The sequence below is a fragment of the Pristiophorus japonicus genome, chromosome 7 (genome assembly GCF_044704955.1).
Source record: "Pristiophorus japonicus isolate sPriJap1 chromosome 7, sPriJap1.hap1, whole genome shotgun sequence".
In the NCBI taxonomy this organism is placed as follows: domain Eukaryota; kingdom Metazoa; phylum Chordata; class Chondrichthyes; family Pristiophoridae; genus Pristiophorus; species Pristiophorus japonicus.
The window spans coordinates 122,736,289-122,754,823 of record NC_091983.1 but is presented as its reverse complement, the minus strand read 5'-3'; the positions used below and the strand labels follow the sequence as shown (position 1 = coordinate 122,754,823).

At 44.6% G+C, this 18,535-nt stretch overlaps 1 protein-coding gene across 1 annotated transcript in view; it reads left to right on the top strand.

The window, feature by feature from the left end:
- Positions 1-1,454: 1,454 nt before the first annotated feature.
- Positions 1,455-18,535, top strand: part of clvs2 (clavesin 2) — a 193,105-nt gene continuing 176,024 nt past the window's right edge. The window contains exon 1 of the mRNA XM_070884455.1: positions 1,455-1,843. Coding sequence (XP_070740556.1) covers positions 1,455-1,843 — 389 coding nt within the window. The remainder of the gene's footprint in view (positions 1,844-18,535) is intronic.

The following is an 18,535-nucleotide window of genomic DNA, read 5'->3' as shown; positions in this document are numbered from 1 at the left end:
GAGGCACTCTGGAGACCTGCAATAAAAGACTACGGTCACACTTTACTTTGAGCTCACAGTATCTAATCAGACTCTTTATTCATACATAACAGTAAGTAGCACGTAATGTGTCATATTTATTTAAACCGAGTCAATGTGATCCAACTACAAGCAGACCAATGCGGCCAGGGTCCTGGCACTGACTGCAGCCTCTTTTTATAAGCAGAAATCCTACTTTTAACTATTGGGAATGTTCCACCTCCAATTTCATGCGCGTAGTTTTATTCGAATCATGTGACGAATTTCGTTGCCCATTTAGAGTCAAAACATCCACAATTTGAATACTAAAAGCAGATGACACACATGAAATGATCGTGGATATGTATTTCTGTTTCATTTAGGGCATTTATCGGGAGGGGCACCTGTTCTGTGCAAGATATGGGTCTGGATGGAAATGCTATTTCCATTTGAGTGCGACATTTGTCTGGTAACAATAAAACGAGTTTCTAAAATCCATATAAAATGTCTGTGAAAACGCTCCCTATTATCGATACATTTCCCATATTTATTCTAATACATGGGTTAGGGGAAAAACAGGTGTAGAAGTGAAGGGAAGGTAGGGCATATTGTTGAGCCCAGTTCAGAATGCATCGGTTCGGAACAAACCGATAGGAATAAAATCTTTAACGCCCATGAAAGGTCACCGTGCCATTAAACCGCAAATGTGCCTTGCAGTCTGAATTGGGAACTCGTCGTTTCTTATTGGCCTGATCTTCTGGGAAGAGAAAGAGAAGGGCGAGAGAGCTCTTTGCTTTAAATAATAAATGAGATGGGCAATGGGCTGGTTGCGACGAGAGCAGGTGGTGAGCGTCAGATGCTGCTAGCTGTTCCTCTCTCCAGCCATTGTACGCCCAGCTTTCCGTGAAATTACATCGAGTCACTTTCACCACCACCTCCAGCACTGACGTAAACCTGACAGGACGCAGCAGCAGGACGCCGAGTCATTGAGTCAAAACAAAAAAACACACACACACATGCACACGGGTGAAAGAGATGTACAACACCAGTGGAACAGCAATCGTATGAACAGATTTCTCCTGAAATGCAATAAAATAGTTGCTGAGAATTGAGATGACTCTTGCTGCAGGGTGCCGCATTGCCTGGATGATGGTAGGAACCGTATTCTGCAATTTGGTGGTGGTTGTATTGATCTGAGATACACACACACACACACATATATATATACTACATGCGTGGGATTGCGCCTGAGATTTTAGCGTTGTGTGAACACGACTGCGGTCGAACCTGTACGTTTTTGACATTTCGATTGAATTACTGGATTCATTCGCACGTTTCTAAAAAAAAATCAACATCAAGGATGATCATCGGAAGCTAAAGGGCAGGTTGTGTCCCTGTTCGCTGCACGGATCTGGGAAGATATACCCGATACACGTTACAAAGGGAATAGGAGAACAATGACTCATTTGCAAGCAGGGCTGTCGCCAGAAACTCTGGAGAAAGCTAAATTGGAGCTGAATGAGAATCCAGACACCTTACATCAGGACATCCAGGAAGTAAGAGATATGATTATCACCCGGCCGGACATCGGCTTCCTTCGGACTGACGATGCTTTCATCTTAAGGTTTCTAAGAGCCCGAAAGTTTAACCATTTCGAGGCATTCCGCCTGCTGGCTCAATATTTCGAGTATCGTCAGCAGAACCTGGACATGTTCAAGAACTTCAAAGCCACCGACCCAGGGATCAAACAGGCGCTGAAAGATGGCTTCCCTGGAGTGCTTTCTAACCTGGATCATTATGGCAGGAAAATCTTGGTTCTCTTCGCTTCCAACTGGGACCAGAGCAGGTACAAGGCTGAATAAAAGCATTTGTCCAGCCCCAAAAAACACAGTCTGACCATTTCGAATTTAGCTTGAATGACAGAAAGCATTTTCCCCCTAATATTAGATTTCTGTATCAAAATATATATCCTGCCTACCTCTGACCTACTTCCCACCGAATTATATAGGGCAAAACCAAATACCAGATAGATATAACCACCCTTGCAATACAGCTATAAAAAAAACAACCCGAGCAGTCCTTTGCTTTTTTTGGAAATTTTAAAAATTATTATTAAACTGTATGTTTTCCTGAACCCAACCTATTAATGACAGAGGATGCTCCCATGAGGGGTAACTAAGATACAGCAGATGTTTGCCAATGAAAATGTTACTGATTGATTTTTAAATCAAAGACGTAAAATCATCAGAAGTCTTTGTAACATGACATCATCAAGGTAGTGTCAATCATACCCATTACCACATCATGAATTGTAGTGAATGTTTACTAATGAAGTTAAAAGTATCAAATGATTACTGGTGATGATGTGTTTTCCTTAAACCCAAAGCAAAGGATTTTGTTTTACAATTGAGTGGGGGGAGAGAACCGGTGAAAGTATACAAAGAATGCCCTCTCCCAAAACAATGGTGAGCCAAACACTTCATGATGCGGCATTTTGGGTAGTAATAGTGCAGTGTCTAATTGGGAAACTTTGAAAATATTTGCTTCATTGGAATGCTCATCCACAAGTTAATATTAATACATGAAGCGAAAAAGGACCAAAGCTTTTTCATTTCACACTGTCTGATTATAGACTTTTGCAGCAATTTCTAACCAGCATCAGATTAAGCCAAATCTCTTCAAACTGGTCAACAACATACTCGTAATATCTGTGGGTGAGCAGGATAGATCATTAGTGATATATTAAGAATGTAATATAATTCAGAATAGATACATCAATAGGCTTCCAGAAATAAGTATTGTGTCTCTTGCCTCCCCACTCCATCATCTGCCATGCACCTTGGATAGTGGCATATTTCACATAGTAATGGCAGCATGATCCAACTCTATGACATCATTGTAACGGTACTGACCACTACATTCTCAGAAAGGTGTTACTTTGTAGGTTGTAAGTGAAAGTTAAATTAAAGTCTAGATATTTTTCCAACATTTAAATACGTAAAAGCCTTCTTAATGCACCCGGCATTTATTACTTCATAATATTTTTTTGAATGTAACAAAATGCAAATAAAATTAGGAAATATATGCCGTTTAATCATTTTCATATACTGAGAATATGCACTTCTGCGCTGCCATGATGCTGCAGTAGAGATACATATTGATGTTATAGGTGGAATCAATTGTAGTTTTAACAGGTTTTTAGCATTTTGTAATCTTAAATTGATTAATATTTGTAAATCAACATACAAGGGTTATAGGATATGAACAACCTCTGTCTGTCTCGAATGTAGCTAAAAGCCTATGGCATTTTCAATTACAGTGTGATTGCTCGCAGACCCATGAGCTTGAAATTTTCTACGGTTAAACATTTTGGCAAATCAACTCCCTCAAATTGTCAGTTTTGAAAATAGTTTTGAAAGTTTGAACGGAACAAGAAAATATTCAAATATTTACAGACTGTTGTAAAGAGAATCAGAAATGAGGGTGTTACTACCCATTATTGTTTCCTGTTACAACTTCTGCTACAGTTTGCGGTATATTGTTGACAATTTATAATATACACAAACTCTGACAACTCAAGACTGCAGAATGCAACAGTTTCTTATCAAGCTAGTATTGGCTAATTCATTGTGACAATCTGTCTGGTCATAATTGAAAGTGAATACTATTAACAGTAATGTAATCTCATTTATAAGATAAAGTTTACTAAGAATGGATACAATCTGAAGTCTTTGAGCCTATAACTTAGATATTACAAATACAAGATGTACATGGGAACATTGAAGCAGCACTGTACTTGGAACAATTGTTGCAGTTCACCTTATTGATACCAGAATTCCAAAAACCCTATATATTACTTTCTAATACCATTCAATTGATTCTGTCACGAAAAAGAAAATTCAATTTTGTTTTGAAGTTGCCACTGCTATCTGCCTCCACTGTATCCCTGGCTATTTGTTCCATGCATTTGCCACCTTCAGTGTTATGGAATTGAATCTAATCACTCTGTTCCCTTAGTAACATGAATTGTTTTTCTATTTCAGATAGTTTCTATACAAACTCACCTTCATCTTCAGGGCCTTAAGCTCTGTTCCTCTGGCTGTACATCGTAACATCTTATTTGCCTTCTTTACTGCTCAGCACTCTGTGCTGATGGTTGCAATGAAATATCTCTTATCTTCCCATGATGGTTTTACCTCCCACAGTCTCATCATCTTGTATTTCTCCTCATCAAATCACATTTGCTTTTTCAGCCCAAAGCTGCCAGTCTATATTTGGCCTACTTATTTATTTACACCTTGTAAATTAAAAAGCAGAGAAGTTATGTTACATAAGAACATAAGAAATAGGAGCAGGAGTAGGCCATTTGGCCCCTCAAGCCTGTTCCGCCATTTAATAAGATCATGGCTGATCTGATCATAGACTCAACTCCACTTCCCTGCCCGCTCCCCATAAACCTTGTTTCCCTTATCATTCAAAAATCTGTCTATCTTCAAATACCCAGCCTCCACAGCTCTCTGAGGTAGAGAATTGCAAAGATTCACGACCCTCTGAGAGAAGAAATTCCTCCTAATTCTGAAACTATGCCCCCTAGTTCTAGATTCCCCTATGAGGGGAAACATCCTCTCTGCATCTACCCTGTCAAGCCCCCCACAGAATCATATATGTTTCAATAAGATCACCTCTCATTCTTCTAAAGTCCAATGAGTATAGGCCCAACCTGCTCAACCTTTCACCATTTGATAATCCCTTCATCAAAGGAATCAACCTCGTGAACCTTCTCTGAACTGCCTCCAATGCAAGTATATCTTTCCTTAAATAAGGAAACCAAAACTGTACACAGTACTCCAGCTGTGGTTTTACCAACACCCTGTACAGTTGAAGCATACTTCCCTGCTTTTATACTCTATCCCCCTTGCAATAAAGGCCAACATTCCATTTGCCTTCCTAATTATTGCTGTACCTGCATGCTAACGTTTTGTGTTTCATGTGCAAGAACCCTCAGATCCCTCTGTACTGCAGCATTTTGTAATCTCTCACTATTTAAATAGTAATTTGCTTTTTTATTTTTCCTACCAAAGTGGATAATCTCACATTTTCTCATATTATACTCCATCTGCCAAATGTTTGCCCACTCATTGAGCCTGTCTATATCCCTTTGTAGATTATTTGCATCCTCCTCACAACTTGCTTTCTGACCTATCGTTGTATCATCAGCAAATTTGGCTATGTTACACTTGTCATCCTTCATCCAAGTCATCAATATAAATTGTAAATAGTTGAGGCCCCAGCACTGATCCCTGTGGCAACCCACTAATTACAGTTTGCCAACCTGAAAATGATCCATTTATCCTGACTCTCTGTTTTCTGTTAGTTAGCCAATCCTCTATCCACGCTAATATATTACCCCCAACCCCGTGAGCTCTTATCTTGTGCAGTAACCTTTTATGTGGCACCTTATCGAACGCTTTCTGGAAATCCAAATACACAACATCTACTGGTTTCCCTTTGTCCACCCTACTTGTTATATCCTCAAAGAACTCCAGCAAATTTGTCAAACATGATCTCCCTTTCATAAAACCATGCTGACTTTGCTTGACAGCATTGTGATTTTCTAAATGTCCTGCTACTACTTCCTTAATCATGGACTCCAGCATTTTCCCAGTGACAGATGTTCAACTAACTGCTCTATAGTTTCATGCTTTCTGTCTCCCTCCTTTCTTAAATAGGGGCCTTACATTTGTGGTTTTCCAGCTGGCTGGGATCTCTCCAGAATCAAGGGAATTTTGGTAGATTACAACCAATGCATCCACTATCTCTGCAGCCACTTCTTTTAAGACCCTAGGACGCAGGCCACCAGGTCCAGGGGACTTGTCCACCTTTAGTCCCATTAGTTTGCCGAATACTTTATCTCTTGTGATAGTGAATGTTTTAAGTTCACCCCCACCCCCCCAATAGCTCCTTGATTATTAATTATTGGGATGTTTGTAATGTCGTCTACCGTGAAGACCGATACAAAATATTTGTTCAAAGTCTCAGCCATTTCCCTGTTACCCATTATTAATTCCGCAGTCTCATCCTCTAAGGGACCAAAGTTTACTTTAGCTACTCGCTTCCTATTTATATACCTGTGGAAGCCCTTACTGTCTATTTTTATATTTCTTGCTAGTTTACTGTCATATGCTATCTTCTCTGTCTTTATAAATTTTTTAGTCGTCCTTTGCTGGTTGCTAAAAATTCCCCAATCATCTGGCCTTCCACTTTCCTTCACTACATTGTACGCCTTTGTTTTCAATTTGATATCATCCTTTAGAAAGAATAGAAACATAGAAATTCACAGTACAGAAGGAGGCCACTTCGGACCATCGTGTCCGCGTTGGCTGACAAAGAGCCATACGGCCCTCGGTCAGCAGCCCTGATGGTTACATATAAACCTATGAACAATGAACAATGGCAGAAAGGTAAAGAGCACCCAGCCCAACCAGCCTGCCCCACACAACTGCAATACTGCATACACCGAAACATTCTACACTCCACTCCAATCGAGCCATGTGACCTCCTGGGAGAGGCAAAAACCAGATAAAAACCCAGGCCAATTGGGGAACAAAAAACTAGGAAAATTCCTCTCTGACCCATCCAGACCGTGGCCGTATTCGATTCTCTGCAGTACTTACCATCGTTTCTGCGCCAGCCAATGAGAAGTTATCCAGTCTAATCCCAATTACCAGCTCTAGGTCTGTAATCCTGCAGGTCACGGCACTTTAAGTGCCCATCCAAGCACCTGTTAAATGTGGTCAGGGTTTCTGCATCCACCAGCCTTCCAGGCATTGAGTTTCAGACCCACAGCCTTCTGCGTGAAGAAGCCTCCCCTCAAATCCCCTCTGAACCTTCCACCAATCACCTTAAAACTATGCCCCGTCATAATTGACCCCTCCACCAAGGGAAATAGGCCCTTTTTATCCATTGTATCCAGGCCCTTCAAAGTTTTGTACACCACAATGAGGTCTCCTCTCAACCTCCTCTGTTCCAAAGAGAACAGACCCAGCCTATCCAATCTGTCCTCATAGCTAAGATTCTCCATTCCAGGAAGCATTCTAGTAAATCTCCTCTGCACCCTCTCTAGTGCAATGACGTCCTTTCTATAATACGGCGACCAGAACTGCATGCAGTACTCCAGCTGTGGCCTAACCAGAGTATTATACAATTTAAGCATAACCTCCCTGCTCTTGTATTCTGTGCCTCGGCCAATAAAGGCAAGCATTCCATATGCCACGCCCTGCACCCTGGGACCAGCCAGGTTAGGGAGCGGGGAAAGGGATCCCTGCGGCACCTGTCCGGGCTGTCCTGTCCCTGCGGCCCCTGTCTGGGCTGTCCTGACCCTGCGGCCCCTGTCCTGACCCTGCGGCCCCTGTCCGGGCTGGGCTGTCCCTGCAGCCCGTCCTGTTCCTGCAGTCCCTGTCCTGTTCCTGCAGCCCCTGTCCTGTCCCTGCAGCCCCTGTCCTGTCCCTGCGGCCCCTGTCCTGTCCCTGCGGCCCTTGTCCAGGCTGGGCTGTTCCTGCAGCCCCTGTCCTGTCCCTGCGGCCCGTGTCCTGTCCCTGTGGCCCCTGTCCTGTCCCTGCAGCCCCTGTCCAGGCTGGGCTGTTCCTGCAGCCTCTGTCCTGTCCCTGCAGCCCCTGTCCTGTCCTTGCAGCCCCTGTCCTGTCCCTGGGGCCCCTGTCCTGTCCCTGCGGCCCCTGTCCTGTCTCTGCGGCCCCTGTCCTGTCCCTGCGGCCCCTGTCCTGTCCCTGCGACCCTGTCCTGTCCCTGCCGCCCCTGTCCTGTCCCTGCGGCCCCTGTCCTGTCCCTGCGGCCCCTGTCCTGTCCCTGCCGCCCCTGTCCTGTCCCTGCGGCCCCTGTCCAGGCTGGGCTGTTCCTGCAGCCCCTGTCCTGTCCCTGCGGCCCCTGTCCTGTCCCTGCAGCCCCTGTCCTGTCCCTGCGGCCCCTGTCCTGTCCCTGCGGCCCCTGTCCTGTCCCTGCCGCCCCTGTCCTGTCCCTGCCGCCCCTGTACTGTCCCTGCAGCCCCTGTCCCGTCCCTGCGGCCCCTGTCCCGTCCCTGCGGCCCCTGTCCTGTCCCTGCGGCCCCTGTCCTGTCCCTGCGGCCCCTGTCCAGGCTGGGCTGTTCCTGCAGCCCCTGTCCTGTCCCTGCAGCCCCTGTCCTGTCCCTGCGGCCCCTGTCCTGTCCCTGCGGCCCCTGTCCAGGCTGGGCTGTTCCTGCAGCCCCTGTCCTGTCCCTGCAGCCCCTGTCCTGTCCCTGCAGCCCCTGTCCTGTCCCTGCGGCCCCTGTCCTGTCCCTGCGGCCCCTGTCCCGTCCCTGCGGCCCCTGTCCTGTCCCTGCGGCCCCTGTCCTGTCCCTGCGACCCTGTCCTGTCCCTGCGGCCCCTGTCCTGTCCCTGCGGCCCCTGTCCTGTCCCTGCGGCCCCTGTCCTGTCCCTGCGGCCCCTGTCCAGGCTGGGCTGTTCCTACAGCCCCTGTCCTGCCCCTGCAGCCCCTGTCCTGCCCCTGCAGCCCCTGTCCCTCCCTGGAGTCAGACCAATGGGGCTGCTCCGGGAACAGGACATGTTTGTATGAAATGTACTAAAACGTTAAAAGCTCTGACTCTGTTGATAGGTTCAAGTCTTTGGACTTAATCCCACCTCCTGGTGGTTATGTTAATCCTGGAGACGCCAGTTCAAATCCCACCATGGCAGTTTGTGACTTCAGTTAATTAAATAAATCTGCAATAAAACTCTTAGATTGTAGATTAAAAAATAATATCAGTAATGGTGACCATGAAGCTATCGGATTGTCTTAAAAACCCAACTAGTTCACTGACCTTTAGGGAATCTCACTGTCTGTCCTATATGTGACTCCAGACCCACAGCAATATGGTTGAATGGCCTAGCAAGCCAAACAGCTACATAAATAAGAATAAAACAGGATGACCCACCTGGCACCGTCTTAGGTATTGGATTCGGACACGACAAAGGCACATCCAGCCCAGTCGACCCTGCAAGGCCTCCTCACTAACCTCTGGGGACTAGTGCCAAAATTGGGAGAACAGTCCCACAGATTAGTCAAGCAACATACTCACAGAATCATATCAGCCAAGATTGTCCCACTTGTTCTGTCCCAGATTGTTCCGTCACCATCCCTGGGTATGTCTTGTCCCACTGGCAGGGCACACACCAGAGGAGGGAGTGGCCCTTGGAGTCCTCATCATTGACTTCAGACCCTGTGGCTAATATTCCCCCTAATTTTTGTGGGGGCCGGAAGCCCTTTTTAAAGGGCAGTGCAACCCATTCACAACTTCAAGCATGCGCAAAATTTTACACTGTAAAAGGCTGTCCCAGCCTGTGCAGGACCAGCAGAGAGCTGTGTGGCCGGGCAGCTTAGGGGGAACGATGCATACAGCATCAGGTCAAACATGGGTCCTCAACTGATGAATCTGTACTCCTACATGTTGAGTACCACTTGGAAGAAGCACTCGGGTGAGGTGACTGCCTTTGACTAGAGAAGGTTCACTAGGTTGATTCTGGAGATGAGGGGTTTGCCTTATGAGGAAAGGTTGAGTAGGTTGAGCTTCTACTCATTGGAATTCAGAAGAATGAGAGGTGATCCTATCGAAACATATAAAATTATGAGGGGGCTTGACCAGATGGATGCAGAGAGAATGTTTCCACTGATGGGGGAGTCTAGAACTATAGGGCATGATCTTAGAATAAGGGGCTGCCCATTTAAAACTGAGATGAGGAGACATTTCTTCTCTCAGAGGGTTGTAAATCTATGGAATTCGCTGCCTCAGAGAGCTGTGAAAGCTGGGTCATTGAATAAATTTAAGACAGAGATAGACAGTTTCTTAAACGATAAGGGAATAAGGGGTTATGACGAGCGGACAGGGAAGTGGACCTGAATCCATGATCGGATCAGCCATGATCGTATTGAATGGCGGAGCAAGCTTGAGGGGCCATATGGCCAACTCCTGCTCCTATTTCTTATGTTCTTATGTTATTAACCACCTTATCCACCTGGCCTGGTACTTTCAGGGATATGTGGACAAGCACTGCAAGGTCCGTTTGTTCATCTACACTTTTAAATGGCTTACCGCTTAATGTATATACCCTTTCCTTATTAGCCCTCCCAAAGTGCATCACCTCACACGTCTCCGAATTAAATTCCATTTGCCACTGCTCTGCCCACCTGACTAGTAGATTGATATCCTCCTGCAGCCCATGACTTTCTTCTTCATTATCAACCACACAGCCAATTTTAGTGTCATCTGCAAACTTCTTAATCATACTCCCTATATTCAAATCTAGATCATTGATACATACCACAAAAAGCAAGGGACCCAGTACTGAGCCCTGTGGAACCCCACTGGAAACATCCTTCCAGTCACAAAAACATCCATCAACCATTACCCTTTGCTTCCAACCTGTAAGCCAATTTTGGATCCAACTTGCCACTTTGCCCTGGATCCCATGGGCTTTAACCTTTGTGACCAAAAGCTTTGCTAAAGTCTATATACACTACATTGTACACACTACCCTCATCATACCTCTTGGTTACCTCCTCAACAAATTCAATCAGGTTAGTGAAACACAATCTTCCCTTAACAAATCCGTGCTGACTGTCCCTAATTAATCCTTGCCTTTTCAAATGTAGATTTATCCTGTCTTTCAGGATTTTTTCCAATAAATTTCTCACCATTGAGGTTAGGCTGACAGGCCTGTAATTACTCGTCCTATCCCTTTCTCCCTTCTTAAACAAGGGTATTACATTAGCAGTCCTCCAATCCTCCGGCACCATGCCCAAATCCAAAGAGGACTGGAAAATGATGGACAAGTCCTCTGCTATTTCCTCTTTTACTTTGTTCAACAACCTGGGATGCATTTCATCTGGGCCTGGGAACTTATCTACTTTCAAATCTGTTAAACCCCTTAATACCTCCTCTTTCACTATATTTATTTCATCCAGTATTTCACACTCCTCCTTGATAGCAGTATCTGCATTGCTCCTTTCCTGTGTGAAAACAGATGCAAAGTTTTTATTAAGACCTATACTAACATCTTCCACCTCCACACAATGATTACCTTCATGGTCTCTAATAGACTCTACCCTTTCTTTAGTTATCTTCTTGCTCTTAATATATTTAAAGAACATTTTTGGGTTTTCCTTAATTTTACTGGCCAATAATTTTTTATGCTCTCTATTAGCATTCCTAATATCCTTTTTAATTTTACCTCTTAACTTCTATATTCCTCCAAAGATTCTATAGTATTTAGCCATCAGTATATGACATAAGCTTCTCTTTTTTTCTTTATCCTCCTCTATAACTCCATAGACATCCAGGGGGCTCTAGAATTTTTATTCCCAACCTTTTCCTTTAAGGACACATGTTTGGCCTGAGCCTTCCAGATCTCCTCCTTGAATGCCTTCCACTGTTCGGACACTGATTTACGCACAAGTAGCTGTTTCCAGTCCACTGTGGCCAAATCACTGCTTAACTTAGCAAAATTAGCTTTTCCCCAATTTGGAACTTTTATTCCAGGTTTATCCTTGTCCTTATCCATAACTAACTTGAATCTGACTGAGTTATGGTCACTGGTACCCAAGTGCTCTCTCACGAATACCCCTTCAACCTGCCCAGCTTTATTCCCCAAAACTAAATCCAAAACCGCCCCCTCTACTGTTGGGCTTGTTACATACTGACTAAAAAAGTTTGCTTGAATGTACTTTAAGAATTCTGCATGCTCTATACCCTTCACACTCTATTTGTCCCAGTCAATATTAGGATAATTAAAATCCCCTACTATTACGGCCCTATGGTTTTTGGACTTAACAGCAATTTGCCTCCCACTGTTTTGGGGTCTATAATACACGCCCAGCAGTGCGATCACCCCTTTTCTATTTTTCAGTTCGACCCATATGGCCTCATTTGATGATCCCTCTAACATATCATCCCTCCTCACCGCTGTAATAGTTTCTTTAATCAATACTGCAACCCCCCTCTCTGTCTTGTCTAAAAATTCTATAACCAGGAATATTGATCTGCCAAACCTGCCTCTCTCTCAGCCATATCTCTGTGATGGCTAAAATGTCATACTCACAAGTGTCTATCTATGCTCTTAGCTCATCCGTCTTATTCGCTATACTCCTTGCATTAAAGTATATGCCATTTAGCACAGGAAGACCTCCTTGATTACTAGTTACTAACCCTTGTTTCCTCTGTCGTACAGATTCGCTTTCTAAATTCTTGCTATCCAACTTCTGCTTTACTTCCTTCCCTCTTGAATTTGTTCTCAGGTTCCCATTCTCCTGCCAAGCTAGTTTAAACTCTCCCCAACAGCACTAGCAAAACTCCCCATGAGGATATTGGTCCTGGCGCTGTTGAGGTGCAACCGGTCCGGTTTGTACAGGTCCCATCTCCCCCAGAAGCGGTCCTAGTGCCTCAAGAATTTAAAGCTCTTCCTCCTACACCAACTTTCCAGCCACATGTTCATCCTCTCTATCCTTCTATTCTTGAGCTCATTAGCACATGGCACCGGTAGTAACCTGGAGATTACTATCTTTGAGGTCCAACCCTTTAATTTTCTTCCTAGCTCCCTACATTCTGCCTGTCTGACCTCATCCCTCTTTCTACCTATGTCGTTTGTCCCGATATGGACCACGACCTCTAGCTGTTTACCCTCTCCTCCCAGAAAGTCCTGCGTCCGCTTTGTGACATCCTTAACCCTGGCACCAGGGAGGCACCATACCATTCTGGAGTCACGTCTGTGGCCGCAGAAACGCCTCTCTGTTCCCCTAACTATAGAATCCCCTATCACCAGAGCTCTTTTATCCTTCATCCCTCCCCCCTGTGCAGCTGAGCCACTCGTGGTGCTTTGGAATTGGCTCTGGCTGCATTCCCCAGAGGCACCATCGCCCTTACCAATATTCAAAAGCGAATATCGGTTTGAAAGTGAGATGGATTCATGGGGGAGCTCCTGCATTACCTGCCTAGCATTCTTATTCCATCTGGTGGTCACCCGCTTCCCCTCTGCCTGCATGCTTTTAAACTGCGGGGTGACCATCTCCTGAAATGTGCTATCCACATAGCTCTCAACCTTGTGGATGCACTGTATTGACTCCAGCCTCCAGTCAAGCTCCAAAACGCAGAGCTCAATTATTTGAAGCTGATGACACCTCCTGCACACATGGCTGTCTAGGCCGTGCGAAGCGTCCAGGACTTCCCACATGCCGTAGGATGTGCACTCCGCAGGACTAAGCTGCCCTGCCATCCCTCTGATAAGACTTATCTGATTAAAATCTAATTAAAAAGAAAAAGAGACAAAAAGAGATACTTACCAATCATACAGCCAACCACTTAGCTGCCCGGATGAGGGCTGTGAGATCCTCGTCAGAAGTGAACACCTCTTCTAGCTCCAGCCCTCCTGTTCCTTGGACTCCTAGCCTCCTGAACTCACTGAGGTCGGGGCCGCTCCCGAACTGCCAAACTCTCGGACTCCCAAACTTACGGACACCCGAACTCGCGGCCTCTTGGACTCTCGGACTCTCGGACTCTCCCGAACTCCCAAAATCACGGACTCTTGGACTCCCGAAGTCTTGGACTCTCCCGAATTCACGAACTCTCGGACTCTCCCGAACTCCCAAACTCCTTACTTCCTTAGTTGGCTACGGATGGTTCATCCTTCTCTTAGCATATCTTTTTCTCACTGGAATAAATCTTTGCTGAGAGTTATGAAATATCTCCTTAAATTTTTGTCACTGCTTTTCTACAGTCGTACCCTTTAATATATATTCCCAGTCCACTTTAACCAACTCTGCCTTCATACCTTTGTAATTACCTTTATTTAAGTTCAGGACACTAGTTTGAGTCCTAGCTTTGTCACCCTCAAACTGAATTTGAATTTCTACCAAGAGGATCCTTCACTACAAGATAATTAATTAATCCAGACTCGTTACACATTAACAGATCTAAAATAGTCTGCTCCCTGGTTGGTTCCACAACATATTGTTCTAAGAAACCATCCCGCATACACTCTATGAACTCTTCCTCAAGGCTACCTTTGCCAATTTGATTTGTCTAATCAATATGAAGATTAAAATCACCCATGATTATTGCCATACCTTTCTTAAAAACCTCCATTATTTCTTGATTTATACTCTGTGCTACAGTGTGGCTACTCTTTGGGGGCCTGTAGATCACTCCCACCAGTGACTTCTTTCCCTTATTATTTCTTATCCCCATCCAAACTGATTCTACATCTTGATCTTCTGAACCAATATCATTTCTCACTACTGCACTGATCTCATCCTTTATTAACAGAGCTACCCCACATCCTTGTTCTTTCTGCCTATCCTTATGAAATGACAAATACCCCTGAATGTTCAGTTCCCAGCCTTGGTCACCTTGAAACCACGTCTCTGTAATAGCAATCAGATCGTACCCATTTATTTCTATTTGTGCTGTCAACTCATCCATCTTGTTACAAATGCTTCATGCGTTTTTGCTTTTCATTTTGTCTTATGTGTATACGATCTATCCCTTCCTGTCACACTCTGGTTATTATGACCCCTATCACTACCCTGCACTATTGCCTTCTCTTTTCCCTTTGACTTTTTAAATTTCCACTCACTGGATCCCTACCCCTCCACTATTTAGTTTAAAGCCCTACCTACTGTCTTAGTTATTCAATTCGCCAGGACACTGGCCCCAGCCTGGTTCAAATGAAGTAAATCCCGAAGGAACAGCTCCCTTCTATCCCAGTACTGGTGCCAGTGCCCCATGAATTGAAACCCATTTCTCCCACACCAATCTTTGAGCCACGCATTCATTTCTCTGATCATATTTACCCTATGCAAATTTGCTCGTGGCTCAGGTAGTAATCCAGAGATTATTATCTTTGTGGTTCTGCTTTTTAATTTAGTCCCTAGCAGCTCATACACCCTCAGCAGAACCTCTTCCTTTGTCCTACCTATATCGTTGGTACCTACGTGGACCACAACAACTGGACCTTTCCCCTCCCACTCTAAGTTCCTCCCCAGCCCATAGGAGATTTCCTTAACCCTTGCACCGGGCAGGCAACACAGCCTTCAGGACTCACACGCTCGGCTGCAGAGAACAGTATCTATCTCCCTAACCATACTGTCCCTTACCACTACCACATTTCTTTTTACTTCCCCCACTTGACTGGCCCACTGTACCACGGTTCTGTGGTCAGTTTGCTCATCCTCCCTGCAGTCCATGGTCTTGTCCATACAGGGAGTAAGAGCCTCGAACCTGTTGAACAAGAGCAAGGACTGAGGCTCCTCCATCACTACGTCCTGAGTCCCCATACCTTCCTCATTTGTAGGCACACCCTCCTGTCCCTGACCATGGACCAAATTTGAATTGTTTAACTTAAGGGTTGTGACTCTCTGCTGGAACACAGCGTCCAGGTAACTGTCCCCTTCCCTGATATATCGCAGTGTCTGAAGCTCGGACTCCGGCTCATCAACTTGGAGCCGAAGTTCCTTGAGCAGCCAACACTTACTGGTTGCCGTGGACCTCAATGGTGTCCAACAGCTCCCACATGCTGCAGCTGTAACACATCACCTTCCCTGCCATCTCGAATATATTTTATTTGATTAATTAAACTTTGAATTTACAGATGTTTAGTTTTTAATCCGTCTCTTAATTTAAACCAATGCCCAAGAAAAGGAGAGAAATACTGACCAACCAATCACTTGCCTGCTTTCCTGTGACATCACACTTCAATTTATTTTTACTTCTCTTACTCACAGGTTGGTTGGAGCTGTTTGGGCTGCACCTTTTATCCATGCTGGGCTGCAGTATTCTCGCGCTAGCTCCTTTTATCCATGCTGGGCTGCAGTGTTCTCGCGCTAGCTCCTTTTATCCATGCTGGGCTGCATTGTTAAACAATTATTAAACCTTGGTTAGACCACATTTAAAACTGCACAGTTCTGGTCTCTATATCATAAAAAAGATATAGAGGCATTGGAAAAAGTGCAAAAAGATTAACAAGGATGATACCAGATCTGAAATTATGTACTTATCAGGAACTGCTGAACCGGCTGGGGCACTTTTCCCTAGAAAAGAGAATGCTGAGGGGTGACCTGATAGAGTTCTTTAAAATTATGAGGGGTTTGCTCGGGTAGAAGTAGCAAAGATGCTTCCAGTTGAAGGGGGAGATCAAAATTTGGGACCATAGATATAAGAGAGCCACCAATAAATCCAATATGGAATTTAGGAGAAACATCTTTACCCAAAGAGTGGTCAGAATGTGGAACTCAGTATAACAAGGAATAGTTAATGCAAATAACATAGATGTATTTAGGAGAAGCTAGATAAAAACATGAGGAAGAAAGGAGTAGAAGGATATGTTGATAGAGTTAGATGAAGTAGGGTAGGAGGAGGCTCATGTGGAGCATAAACACCGGCATGGACCAGTTGGGCCGAATGAACTGTTGCGGTGCTGTATATTCTATGTAATATATGCAACATTTCTGAATTATTAAAAAACGTAGACAACTTTTTTGTGTCCCTGTCCAAGGTGAGCTTCAAATCCGGTGTCCTATTCATCCTTATACTTACCTCACCTCCAGGTTTGACTGCTCTAACACTCTCCTTGTTGGCCTCTAAGTTTTATACTACATAAACTCCAACTCATTTATAACTCTGCAACCTACTTCCTATTCCTTATTAAGCTCTGCTGATCTATATCCTTTTTCTTTGCCAACCTTCATGGTGTTCCCATCCTTTAATGCATTGAACTCAAAATTCCCATCGTCATTTACAAATCTTGAACTGTCTTCTGCCTCTCTGCCTTTTCAACCTCCTCCAGCCCTACAAACCAGTCCACACTTCCATTTTTCCAACTCTAGGCTCATGTGTAACTCCCTTCCCTCTGTTCAACCTTCAGCAGCAGATCCTTCAGCCATCTTGGCCCTATATTCTGAAGCTCTTTTTCTAAACCCCACTGTTTTGCTGTTACTAACCTCCCATCCCCCCCAACGGAAGCTTCCTTCAAACATACATCTTCGATCATGCCTTATTCACCTTCTCTAACTGATCTACTCCTACTACCTAACATGTTTTCCTTTCCTATGAATCACCCTGGAATATTTGCTACATTAAAAGTCTATATGCATACAAGCTGTTGATAAATTGTCCTACTCTGTGCCAGACATGATGGGCCAAATGGCCTCCTTCTGTGCTGTAAGTTTCTATGATCCTATGATAGTGTGGACCAATTTCTTGTTCAGCACTGTGTCAATCGCTTTGCTAAAATATAAATATAAAAGGGTAAACCTTGTAAGGTTTTGCTGTTGGTGCAATGCCTCACTCTATGGGAATCGGGATTGGAGAGTCAGCACCAGAGGTTGGGCATTTTGATCTTAGCACCAATTCTCCTATCCAAGCTGCCATGAAGTCAGGCTCTACATTAAAAGTTTTGCCTAACAAATGTTACCCTTTCTTGTCCAGAGCATTTCCTCACCACTCCTATTTTCACTATTATTGTCAGTTTGGTAGGTATCCACATATTTTACCAGATATGTGGATATCATAGAAACATAAAAACTTCTAGTACAGAAGGAGGCCATTTGGCCCATTGCGCGTGAGCTGGCTCTTTGAAAGAGCAATTATGCTTAGTTCCATCGTCTCGCTTTTTGTCCATAACCCTGTAAGTTTATATTCTCCAGAATTTGGAAGAATGAGAGGTGATCGATCTCATTGAAACATATAAAATGATTACAGGGCTTGACAGGGCAGATGCAGGGAGGATGTTTCCTCTGGCTGAGGACTCGAGAGCCAGGAGTCACAGTCTCAGAATAAGGGGTCGGCCATTTAGGACAGAGATGAGGAGAAACTTCTTCACTCAGAGGGTGGTGAATCTTTGGAAATCTCTACCCCAGAGGGCTGTAGAGGCTCAGTCTTTGAATATATTCAAGACTGAGATCGATAGATTTTTGGATATTAAAGGAATCATGGGAAATGGGGATAGTGCAGGAAAGTGGAGTGGAAGTAGAAGATCAGCCATAGAAACATAGAAACATAGAAAATAGGGCAGGAGTGCGCCATTCGGCCCTTCGAGCCTGCACCACCATTCAATAAGATCATGGCTGAACATTCACCTCAGTACCCCTTTCCCGCTTTCTCTCCCTACCCCTTGATCCCTTTAGCCGTAAGGGCCATATCTAACTCCCTCTTGAATACATCCAATGAACTGGCACCAACAACTCTCTGCGGCAGGGAATTCCACAGGTTAACTGAGTGAAGAAGTTTCTCCTCATCTCAGTCCTAAATGGCCTACCTCTTATCCTAAGACTGTGTCCCCTGGTTCAGGACTTCATCAACATCGGGAACAATCTACCCGCATCTAACCTGTCCAGTCCCGTCAGAATCTTATATGTTTCTATGAGATCCCCTCTCATCCTTGTAAACTCCAGTGTATAAAGGCCCAGTTGATCCAGTCTCTCCTCATATGTCAGTCCAGCCATCCCGGGAATCAGTCTGGTG